At 51.2% G+C, this 12,184-nt stretch overlaps 1 protein-coding gene across 2 annotated transcripts in view; it reads left to right on the top strand.

Annotated features, from left to right (window-relative positions):
• The window catches only part of ANKS6 (ankyrin repeat and sterile alpha motif domain containing 6), a 55,425-nt gene that overhangs the window by 5,607 nt on the left and 37,634 nt on the right, over positions 1 to 12,184 (top strand). For both annotated transcript variants that reach the window (XM_033431183.2, XM_033431182.2), the window contains exons 2-6: positions 2,200 to 2,696; positions 7,313 to 7,357; positions 8,056 to 8,260; positions 9,264 to 9,370; positions 11,414 to 11,562. In XM_033431183.2, coding sequence (XP_033287074.1) covers positions 2,200 to 2,696; positions 7,313 to 7,357; positions 8,056 to 8,260; positions 9,264 to 9,370; positions 11,414 to 11,562 — 1,003 coding nt within the window. The remainder of the gene's footprint in view (positions 1 to 2,199; positions 2,697 to 7,312; positions 7,358 to 8,055; positions 8,261 to 9,263; positions 9,371 to 11,413; positions 11,563 to 12,184) is intronic.

Raw genomic sequence — 12,184 nt, 5'->3', positions numbered from 1 at the left:
CTCTGTAGTTTACGGCACATGGGCTCTCTCGTTGAGGCGCAAGAGCTCAGTAGTTGTGGGGCGTGAGCTTAGTTGCCCCACGGCATGTGGGACCTTAGTTCCCTGACCAGGGATCGAACTTGCGTCCCCTGCCTTGGAAGGCGGATTCTTTACCACTGGACCACCGGGGAAGTCCCTAAATAGGGTAATCTTTTAAAGTTATCTACTCCAACGGAGGATACACCAGTTCTTCGGCCATTTCTGTTGCCTGTCTGGGGACCAGCCTCTGCGTGGTTATGCCAACTGTTCATTCACTCACTCATTCGACAAAATTTACTGAGCTCCACTGTGGGTCTTGTCCTTGGAGAGTGCACAGTCTAACAGGAAGACACAATTATAGAAGGAGGGCCCAGGTACATCAGGAGGGGTGAGGACAGGGGATTGTGTGTGTTCAATTGAGGGACACCTGAACTGATGTGGGGAGATGATCTGGAAGCTGCTCAGAGGAGGTGAGATCTGAGCTGAATCCTGCAGCAGGATAACGGGTGTGCTTAGACCCGTAGACAAGGACAGGAGGGTACTCTGGTCAGAAAGGCAGGATGGCAGAGGCATGGGAGGAGTATAACTGCTGAGTGCAGGTGAGCATGGCAGTACAGTGTGGGAGTTGGGAGGAAGTAAGGTTGACAAAGTTGGCAGGCCTTTTCGGGAAGTGGGGGAGTGGCCATGAGATTTAGGTTTGCGGAATATCATTATGGAGAATGGGCAGGGAGACAGGCTGGGGTTGCAGCTCTCCACATTTTTGCCAGATTCAGTCCACTCTTGGAGAAGAGGCCAGACAGGCCCAGTTCCCCTGCAGCTGGGGAAGCCAGTTCACCAAGCTCTCCCTCTGAGCTCCGCAGGCTGAGTGACCCGGTGCTGTTCAGGTTCACGTCCCAGAAGGTATTTGTAAGTTCAAAACAGAGTTCAACCTTGGCTCTGCCTCCACAGGGAGGAGGGAGGCCCTGGGTTTAGAAGAAGCACAAAACCGCTTCCGTAAAGGAGGGGAACGCCACAAGAGATTCATTGTAAAAGCTGCCTCGCAGATGCAGACCTCATGCCGGCATTACGGTCTTGTAAAACCTGGCGCCGCCGGCCCCTTTCTTCTTGTTGTTCTTGTAGTCCAAGGCTCCTTCCAGCTCTGAGCCCAGAAAGATTGCGCCAACCCCAAACGCTGCAAAACAGAACACTTCTGCCCTCTGGCGGCAGACGAAGGAAGAAATTTTGCTGGGAAAAGGCATCTGTTTTCCTCTTCCTGGTATTAGAGTTGGTGGGTGCATGTCTGTCTCCCCAGCGTCCCAGCCAGGCAGTCGCTCAAGCTTCCCTGGAGAGGGTCTGGCCCAGATCGGACTCTCAGCCGCCAGCAGGGGACATTCCAGCCAGAAGGTGGCAGCAGGCCTCTGGCGAGAGGTGCCCCCACCCGCCTCTGCTGACCACAGCTACGCCACACTTCTTGGCATGGGGTCTGCTGTCTCATCTCGAAGGACCTTCTGTGCATGTGTGTTTGGGGCTGGGAAGGGTAGACGTGAGTCAGACATGGGCCCTGCCTGTGGGGAATGAGAACACAGAGAGGGAGCTTACCCAGCTCTGAAGCAGAATCACACGAACTCTCTGCGATGTGGGAAGCAGCGTGGTGTAGGGGAAAGCGGGAGGGCAGCAGGATTCAGACAGACCTGGGCTCTGACCCTGTGGCTACCTCTCACCAGCTGGGTGACCTTGGCCTGTTGTGTGATGTAAAATGTTTAAGTGATTACAATTGTAATAGCTAACATTTATGTGGTGCTTCCTTTGGCCAAGCACTGTTCTAGGTGCTTTATGTATGTTTTATATTTATATATATTAACTCATTTAATCCTCCACAGCCCTTGAAGTAGATATAATCATATCCCCATTTTAGAGATGAGGAAATGAAGGCACGAAGAAGCTAAAATTCTTTCTCCAGGTAATGCAGCTAGTGGGTGGCAGAGCTGGATTGGAAACTAGACAGGGCAGTGGCTTGCCTTTGTGATGGTGTGTATGCAGGGCCAGCACAGTGCCTGGCAGCAGAAGAAGGCCTTTGATTATAAGCAGCTATTACAACTTTAGTAGTTAATGATTCAATAGTTAATAACTAAATGATTACATGAGCTGTCTCCTCATCACTGCCCCATGTTGAGTGTCACTAATTGTCCATCTTCCTGGCAGATTTGGACATGTGAGCGTGGCACACCTCCTTTTGGATCACGGGGCTGATGTCAATGCCCAGAACCGGCTGGGGGCCAGTGTGCTCACCGTGGCCTCTCGGGGTGGCCACCTGGGCGTGGTGAAGCTGCTCCTGGAAGCCGGTGCCTTTGTGGACCATCACAAACCCTCAGGCGAGCAGGCGGGGGACGGCAGGGACGAGCTCCTGGACGTCACGGCCCTGATGGCTGCAATCCAGCACGGACATGAGGCTGTGGTACGTCTGCTGATGGAGTGGGGTGCAGACCCCAACCACGCGGCCCGCACTGTGGGCTGGAGCCCGCTGATGCTGTCAGCACTCCTCGGGAGGCTTGGCACGGCCCAGCAGCTGGTGGAGAAGGGGGCCAACCCGGACCACCTCAGCGTGCTGGAGAAGACCGCCTTCGAGGTCGCACTTGACCGCAAGTACAGGGACCTTGCAGACTACCTGGACCCGCTGACCACTGTCAGACCCAAGACAGGTCAGGCTGCGCCATCGCTAAACTACCCCCTCGTCCCGCCGTGGCCTCACAGAGGACCCCAGATTGTGTTTAAATGGCAAACGCCGAGGGGTGTCCAAACAGAAGGGCATGTGGAAATCGCAGCCTGCGGGGTAGTGGGACTTAAGATGTGCCGTGGGGGAGAATCAGGCAGGGGTGCCTGCCACGTGCAGGTTCCTGGCCCACCCTCCCTCCAGAGAGTGATTTGGTAGCTCTCAGAAGAGCCTGGAAACCTGCACAGCAAGGCCCCTCCTTCCTAACCAGATGATTCTGGTGCAGGAGGTTCTGAGATCCTTCTAGAATGGGTCAGCAAACTTCTGTAAAGGACCAGATAATAAATATAGTATTTTAGGCTTTGTGGGCCACACAATCTCTGTCGTAACCACTCAGTTCTGCTAGAATGAAAGCAGCCTACGTGATATGTCAAGGAGTGGGTGGGGCTGTGACCAGGAAAACCATCATTCTAAAAACAGGCACAGGGGTGGTTTTGGCAACCCCTGCTCTAGAACAGTGTGCCTAACCTCAGTTGCCAATGACCAGTGCCCAGAGAGTAATTCACATAAAATTTAGCCTCCTTTTCTGTTGTGTTTTTTCAACACCTATTAGTGTATCCTGTTTCTTTTCTCTTTTTGCCATCTTTCTGGCACTTAAAGAGATGTCTAAACAATCCTTAGCAAATCTGCTACAGGACATATGTTTCAAAACCTCTAGTTCATCATGTGCAGTAGAATTGTGTAATGCAGAGTCACACAGCCTCAATACCCTCTGTCTGTGATGCTCTGATTTCAGTGGCAGGCCTGAGACGACCTGGGCTGTAAGGCTGGGCTGCAGCATGTGAGCACGTAGGACTGAAAGGTAAAAATTGGAAGAAAAGGTCATCAGACAGACAGGCTAAAAAGACTTGAAAGTGTTGAAAGGTTTGAACCATCCAAAGAATAGGCAGTAGTCCTGTCAATCACTTTGTAAATCAACTACATTTCAATTAAAAAAAAATTCAAATGGTCAATTAAAAAAAAGTTCCATCAATTAAAAGATGCTGCACATTTGGGAAATGCTTATTAGAAATACACTGTCGGGTCAAAATACTCTGAAATAAACATGTTGAAAAACCCCGTAACAACAGAGAGATGGCGAAAATGAAGAGAACGCCAAACAGAAAGGAAAAAGAAGTAAAGTTTAGGAAAGCCTATCTGGAGCCAGGAGACCTCTTTACTTTGTGCAGATTGGACAAGTGAGGTCCAGAGAGGAATAGAGGCTGGTCAAAGGTCACATACCGGTTAGAAGCTGAGTGACACTCAGAAGGCGAGGGAATCCATGGGAAGAGCACGGGGATGTGACTCCGCCCAGTTGGAGCACTTGTAGGGCCGCTGGGAGCTGGGCATGCTTGTAACTCTCTCTGAGCCTTCCTTTGCCTCTTGTGTAAAATGGGGTTAATGACAACTACCAGGTGGTCATGAGCAGAAAATAAGCTGGCCTCTGGGGTGTGAGCCCTTGGGCTAGAATGTAATAGCAGTTCAGTGTTAGGTCCTGGGGAAGAGTTGCAGTTGGAAGGTAGGGCTCCAGCCTCACACAGGGTATTTTCCTTGACGCAAGGCTGCTGCCCTCCTTTAAGGGCTTTGGTTCCATTTGTCTCTGTAGCCAAGATCGGGACGGGAACTGCCTTCTCATGTCCCTGCTCTGCCAATAGGCAGACTCTTACCTCACCCCCACCCCAGGGAGGTTGGCTTCAGCCACGTTGCAGGTGAGGGAGATCAGGCAACTCGCTCAAGGCCTCCACCCTAGAAGTCGACAGTCTGGAACTTGCACCCTGCCTGTAGCCACTGAGCTGTGCCTCTCGTACTGCTTATTCTCCTCCTTCCTCAGATTTCCCCCAGCCGGCGTTCTGGGGTCTTAGCTCCCCACGTGCCTCCTTAGGGACTGCCCTGGCACCCTGGGAAGGCGATGCCCTCATCTCCTCGAGGTGCGGTGGGGCAGACACAGTGTTGGGCGTGCCCAAGGTCACCCTCTACCAGGATCCACCCAGCCTTGCCTGTGCTGGCCAAGGGACCTTGGACCAGCTGCCTGCGTTCTCTAAGCTTCTGTTTCGTCATCCATAAGTGGGTGACGGGAGTACCCCCTGCCTCACAGGACTGCTGTGACAATCAAGTGAGGTCATCCCAGCCCAGAGGGAGCACGTGAGAGATGCTGGCAGCTGCCTCACCCCTGTTACCGTAGTCATTCTATTTGATGGGACCGGGTCATGGTTACGAGCAGACTTCCCCATCGAGCAGACCAGGGTTTGAGGCTCAGCTCTCCCACTTTGTGGCTGGGCGGCCTTGTTGTATTCATTGTCCCTCCAGGACTCCAGTGTCCTCTTTCATAAAACAGCCATAATAAATGCACTTACCTTGTGAGGTCCTATGAGCTGTGGTAAGATAATGCCTGTAAAATACATACCCCAGTGCCTGGCACATAAAGAGCAGTGAGTGGAAGCTACCAAAATGGATTTTTATTGACCATTCATTCATTCCGTTACTCTGCAAGTATTTGAGTGCCTACTATGTACCAGGCACTGTTCTAGGCACCAGCAAACAAATCAGACCTAATCCCTGCACTTGAGGACGCTGGCCTCTGTAGGCGAGACAGCCAAGAAACAGGAAATAAGCATATTAAATAAAATAAGTTACATAGTACGGTAGATGGAAGTACCATGGTGGGGAAGAAAACAAACAGGGGCGAGGTGGAGGGTGTGGGAGCAGTGGAGTTGGGGCGATACAGGCCACTGTGTGAAATAGGGCCGTTGGGTGGCCCCCTTGAGGTGAGAGTTCAGCCTACTTGCAGGAGCTGAGGAAGTGTTCCATGCGGCCTCTCAGGGAAGAGCCTTCGGGTAGGACAACAGCAAGGGCAAAGGCTGTGTTACTAATAATGACAGATTATTAAGTGAATAACATTAGGCCCCAGCTTTTTTTGTGAAATGCCAGAAATCCACCCCGCATCGGGGCCTTGGAGATCCCCAGCTCTCTCCCTTGCATTAGCTGCAGGACAGGATATCTTTGAGGCTGTAACTGTCCTTGTGACACCCTCCCCACCCCCACTGTGGTTGTTCCTTGGGCTATGGAAGGGTCCCTGGAGTTGCTCTGATACTGATGCAAAAACTGGAGCCTGGAGTGAGGAAAGGACCAGCCCAGGGTCACTGGGCATCAGGCACAGCTGCCCCAGCTTCCTGGGGTAAGACTAGACTGTCAGTGATTCATTTGCACCAGAAGGTTGCTTAGCAACCAACACTAGGGCCAGGTGACACACTCTTTTCTGTCAAAGGGTCTTGGCATGAGAAGGCCCTGGCCCACAGCAAATTAGACTCTTAAACACTTAAAGGAACGAGACATATTTTTTGAAACCAAAACACAATATCATTTCTTAATAGTATTTCAAAGGCAAAATTAGACACTTGGTTCCATGGCCCTGTGTATACTTCCTTGTAAGAGCCCTGGAGTTAACTAGTACCTTTTCTGGGGTGGATGCTGGTCACTAGGAAAGATAACAAAAATTGCTCTTTTTTTTAGAATAGAGCCTAAGAATTTCTGAAGCATTTTACCATCTATATTATCCACCCCTGCAACAACCACATGGTCCCCATGTTAGTGTGTTGTCCCCATATTAATGATGAGGAGACAGATCTCTCTGGAAACATGCATTCAGATTCAGGTACTCTGACTCCAGACTCTGTGCTCCTTGTGCCACGCTGCACCTTCCTCCCAGCTGCCGGAGGGGGCTGATCTGGACCAGGGATTTGGCCCAGAGTCACAGGTTTCCTCCTGCAGCTGCTCCATCCCCCCGGAGTTAGTCAAAGGAAGTCCTACATTTGCACACCAGCGAAGAGCCTGGTCATGAGGATGGATGCTTTCTGACGGGAAGGAGCAGGGTACCCGCTAGCTCCAGCTTCGAGGAAGATGACAGAGAGCAGATGAGGGAGGGGCTAGCCCTGGGTGGGCACAGCAAGGCCCAGCACGAAGACATCAGTTGGGCAGTCGCCTGCTGGGCGCTGCATCTGCAAGTCTGGGGTAGGGGTGACTTTCAGAATCATTCAGATGGCTGCTTATTTGGGAAGGAAAGCAAATATTAGCATTGGCTCTTCTGGTGGCCACGACCATGACCTCCTCTGGGATTAGCTGCTCAGTGTCTCAGGGGTCGTCTGCTCTGGAATTACCTCATGGTTGTACATTTAGTTTTTAGACTAAAAGAATCATTGTTTCTTTTTAAAATCTTCATAGGAATACAGATTTTTCCAAGACTGTACTTTTCCATTCTATCTGAGAAAGGCCATCCCAAAGTTTGGAGTGCCTAAAAATGACTGCTTTATGAGTTGTGGGATCGGGAAATGGTCTGCTCATTCATGTTTTCTGGGCCAGATGACCTCCCACGGTCTGTGTCTGAAGCATTTTCAGACACTCTGACAATAGCCCTTCCAGAAGGTCTGCTGGAGTCATCTCAGGTCTCTGATTAGACTGCTTTTGAGAAGCAGATCATTTTTAAAGCTAGGCTGGGTCGTTACACCCTTGTGACTTTTCTGTTGTTTCAAACCTTTCCGTGGTTAACTTGTAAAATCTTTGTTTACCCAGATGAGGAGAAAAGGCGACCTGATATTTTCCATGCATTGAAAATGGGTAAGCGCTTGAGAAAATCTTTTTGGATATTTAAGAATACAGTGCTATTTTTTTCCAACCTAATTAATATTTATAGTCCTTTCCAAGGCCACCCAGAGTATTTGAGAAAGAAACAGGCATTTTGTTGTTTCCTGACTCTAGTTTCACCCAGGGAGGTTCAGACCCTGGAGTCTGGTAGTCATGCTGTTTTACACACAGGTTCCAGACTGCTCTCTCAGGCCCCCTCTGCCTCTCCAGCTAAATCCTGTGGCTATGTCCTGGCTTTTACTTACCTCTAAAATGCCTGGCTGCCCGCCTACCCGCTCCACTCTCTTTGTAATGAAGGGCTGTTTAGCCTAATATTGCCTCTCCTGAAATAGACACCCCACCTCCAGGAAGCTCGCCCTTATCCTCACCTCTCAGGGAGACCTGAGCTCTCCTTCTGCGTGCTCATTGCCCTTCATCACCATCCTTTTAAGATGTCGGTGACATTTTCTGTCTTTTGGTAAAGCCGTTCGTGTGCTTGCCTCCATCCCTCCTAGACGGAAGGATTTGAGAGTGCGGGCTACCTCTGACTCATCTTTGTAGCCCCTGCGATGCCCCGTAGCCCAGTGCAGAGGCTGGCTTAGCACATCTGTTACATGAAACCACTGGGTAAATGATCCTGCAGTGCCAGGCCCACGGATCACCAGGGCTTCTGCTTCTGCTTCTGTCTGCAGGAAACTTCCAGCTGGTCAAAGAGATTGCCGATGAAGACCCCAACCACGTGAACCTGGTTAATGGGGATGGGGCGACCCCACTGATGCTGGCAGCTGTCATGGGGCAGCTGCCTCTGGTGCAGCTACTGGTTGAGAGGCATGCTGACGTGGACAAGCAGGACGGCGTGCATGGCTGGACGGCCCTCATGCAGGCCACCTACCACGGGTCAGTGCCAGCTCCACTCCCTCAGTGGGGAGGCTAAGATGTCCCGGGCTGAAAGAGGATTCCTGATGGGTTTCTGGTACCGAGATGCTACAGATGAGCCCACCCCCCCCCAATTATGACGATGTTGAGGCACTCAAAAAAGACTAAAAGCCACGCAGGCTCAGTCTATCCTGTATTCCTACCCTTTGTGTCCAGATTTCCTGTTGCCTTGGCACACAATTTCACCTGTGGTCATGAGAAACCATGCAGAAGGAAGGTTTTATACTGAAAGATAAGTTTCAGTTGAGCAAACAGATTAGTTCTTCTGGAGTTTCACATTGGTGTATATAGCAGCCCCCTGTTGCCCCTGTTGGGAATGAACGTCGGCCATTTGTACCACTGGCTTCTCGTCTGATGGTGAGGCTTGTCCTAGCCCTCGTTTTGCATAGGCGTCAGCGTCGACTGGTGCTTCTGAATCCCTTCTCATCCAGTCATCCCTCTGCCCTCCTGGATGCCTCCTCCTTGGGGTGGGCTTGACCAAGAGACAGGGATCTGCATACAGCCTTATACCTGCTCAGTGATCTGATTCCAAATTAGGGGCTCCACCCTTGTCCTGCTTCAGGTGATCAGAGCAGTCTCCTGTATCCTTTTGAAGTGGTTTCTTTCCTCATTTGGTAGGCCTCAGACTTCCACATCAAACACCCTGGCCTGCGGGAGGCTTCATGTTTCAGCTGCAGGAGTCCTGATTTGGGGCTGGAGGGGCAGGGCCTGCATGTGGTCCTGGGGGCCAGTGGTTTTGGGGCAGAGCCCTTGGTTTTTGGTTTGTGGAAGGAACACTCAGGCTTTGATTTCTGTCATGGCTGGCCACAGTGTAGGGAACAAGGGCTGGGAGACACAGCTTTCCAAGCCCTTTTACAGATGCAGAGATGCTGCTGTAGTTAAAGCCACCACTCATGTTGCCCAGAAGCAAGGCCATGATTTCCCTTTCAGTGGGTCTCACTCTGGCTTTTTCTTTCTTCCACAGGAACAAGGAGATTGTCAAATATCTGCTAAACCAAGGAGCTGATGTCACTCTTCGTGCAAAAAACGGGTACACGGCCTTTGACCTAGTGATGCTGCTGAGTGATCCTGGTGGGTTGTTTCTGGAAAAGAGTTTTGAGCCTGCGGGTTCTCTGGCTGGGAATTGAGATAATCACCTGTGATTAAGCACTTGCTTATTCAAGGGGGAAGCCACTCTCAGACTCCCAGAGCTCCCCACACAGCCTCAGGCAAGTCTTCACTCCTCCCAAGGAGGGTGGAGCTGGGACCAGGTAGTCCCTGAGGCCTCTCTCGGCTCCAGCCTTCTGGGAGTCTCCCGGAGGGAAGGCCTTGGCAGACTGCACAAATCCTAGATTGGTATTTGTGCTCCCAGCCAGAAACTGATTGACTCCGGAGGAAACAGGCCCCTCTCACGAGCAGAATCAGAGTAAGCAGTGACCCCCGTGGCTTAATTGTGTAGGTGGAGGCTGCAGGTCAAGGGTCCTGTGCTGGAGGTGTCACCGTTACTAAGCCCCCAGCTGGCACCTCAGACCCTCCCCCACTTTGACAGGCCTTCCTCTGGGACCTGGGGCTTCCAATTAGCCAGCTCAGGGGGCAGGGTCTGTCTTACCTATTGTCTCTCTTGTGACCCCTGAGTTTCAGCCCAGAGCGGGAGAAGCTGGGAGGCCTTCCTGGCCTGCAGGCTCTGAGCCCTGAGCCGGATTCTCAGCAGCTGGCGGTGGAGGGGAGGACTTTTGCCTCCTCAGTGTCTGGTGGAGGGACTCCTGTGGCCTCCCTTAGCTGTGGAGGTGGCAGCCCCTTCCTTACCGCCAGCATCACCTCCCCCGCCACCCTCCCCTCCTGCGGGCCCCACATATCACACATACGTGCTGGTCCTGTTGTATCCTTGGAGAGCAGCGAGAGAAGCAGAGCTGCTTGTAGAGGGGAGGAGCCCGGAGTCTGGGAAGACTTGAGCCCTGCTAGAGAGATAGGGCCCTCCACCCAAGTGCAGCGATCTCACTCCTCTCGTGGCTAGGGTTCACATCATTCAGGATCAGTCTCCCGGGGACCCCGGCCTCCTCCCACACACGCTTTCCTCTGACAGACTCGTCTCTTTCCCTGTGTCTCTTCCCGCTCCCCCCTTCTCCCCCACTCCCTTTCCCAATAAAACAATCTACCCCAATGGATTTTTTTTTTTCCTAGTGGGTTTTCAAATGAAGTTTTTGCCTGAAATTTTCAAAGAAACACATGCTTATTATTGAACACTTGGAGAGAAAAAAAGGAAACAGTCATCAAGAGAAAAGCATATTAATAGTTGGTAGTATTTTCTTCTCAGTCCTGTTTGTTGTTTTTTCAATAGCCTAGTTGAGTTAATAATAACTAATACTACTTAACCTTTCTTAAGCACTTACTGTATGTTAGGAATTACCTCAAATCCTCCAGATACCTTTATGTGGTGGTACTAATGTCACCTCTTAATCTACCTGCAGTTACATGGCCAGGGAGGAACAGAGGCAGAATTCAAACCTCAGTCATCTGGCTGTAGAGCCTGTACTTTTTTTTTTTAAACAACAGCTGTTTTATTTTACTTATTATTTGTTTTTAATAAATTTATTTATTTATTTATTTTTGGCTGCGTTGGGTCTTCGTTGCTGTGTGCGGGCTTTCTCTAGTTGCAAGTGGTCTTCGTTGCGGTGCGCGGGCTTCTCATTGCGGTGGCTTCTCTTGTTGCGCAGCACGGGCTCTAGGCACGTGGGCTTCCGTAGTTGTGGTGCACGGGCTTAGTTGCTCCACAACATATGGGGTCTTCCCGGACCAGGGCTCGAACCCGTGTCCCCTGCATTGGCAGGCAGATTCTTAACTACCGCGTCACCACGGAAGTCCCGAGCCTGTACTTTTTTAAACCCACCACCCCTCTGCCTTCCTGGTAGGACAGGACTTCTGGCTTTTATTTCTGGTTAAGTGGGTTAAGCCCTGCTCACCTGTTTGCCACCTTTTGAAGAGCCAGTGGAGGGGCAGGGACGCCTTGATCCTGGAGTAACACAGGCTCTGGAGCTGTGGGGCTGAGTTCTTAGGCTGATGGGGGTCATCTTGGGCCCCCACCCCATGGCCCGACAGACATATTTGCAGGTAAAATGCTGCCTTTTGTGTCCATAGACACGGAACTTGTTCGACTGCTGGCATCTGTCTGCATGCAGGTGAATAAAGACAAAGGCCGGCCCAGCCACTCACCACCCCCGCCCCACTCGAAGGTCCGACAGCCCTGGAGTGTCCCAGTGCTGCCTGATGACAAAGGCGGACTTAAGGTTTGACTTCTCTTGTCTTAAATGGCATCAGAGAGCCAGGCCAGGATGGGTGAAGCGGGGAGATGCTTGCCGCTTCCTTGTTAACCAGGGCTGGTGTAGGCTGGGGTGGGGGGCCCAGTAGGGGCAGGAAGTAAGCTGGAGGTGAGCAATAGGGAACGGTGGGGACCAGGGAAAACTGGGGTGATCGTAACCACTTAGTGGCCTTAGTCGCTGCTTTGCAAGTATGTGGGTCCATGTTGCCACATGTTCCCATCTTTTTCAGGAGAAGCTAGAAACCCAGATTTTGATGCAGAGACACAATTTGTAAATGTAGGGAATTTAAACTTTTTTTTTTGTATGATGTAGTACTGAGCTGGCCAACCTTGAACACCTCTTCTTCCAGGCCATCTGTCTGTGGCCTGTGCTTTAGTGTGGAAAGTATTTGCTGATTGCACCATTCTAGGATCTCCCTGTGGTCCACAGACCCCCGTCAGCTTCTTCCGGAAACCTCAAAACCAAGCTCCAGTTGCCTATTTCTAAACTGCAAGCTGAATGTTTCTCTTTGAATTTCTTATCCTCCGAGCCCTGCTCTGCTTGTTGGAAATCAAAATTATTTTTTCCCTTGTCCTGGCTGGGGTTCTAG

This window comes from Orcinus orca, chromosome 6, assembly GCF_937001465.1.
Source record: "Orcinus orca chromosome 6, mOrcOrc1.1, whole genome shotgun sequence".
NCBI lineage: Eukaryota > Metazoa > Chordata > Mammalia > Artiodactyla > Delphinidae > Orcinus > Orcinus orca.
The sequence above is the reverse complement of the archived record's forward strand: the minus strand, read 5'-3'. Positions and strand labels throughout refer to the sequence as shown.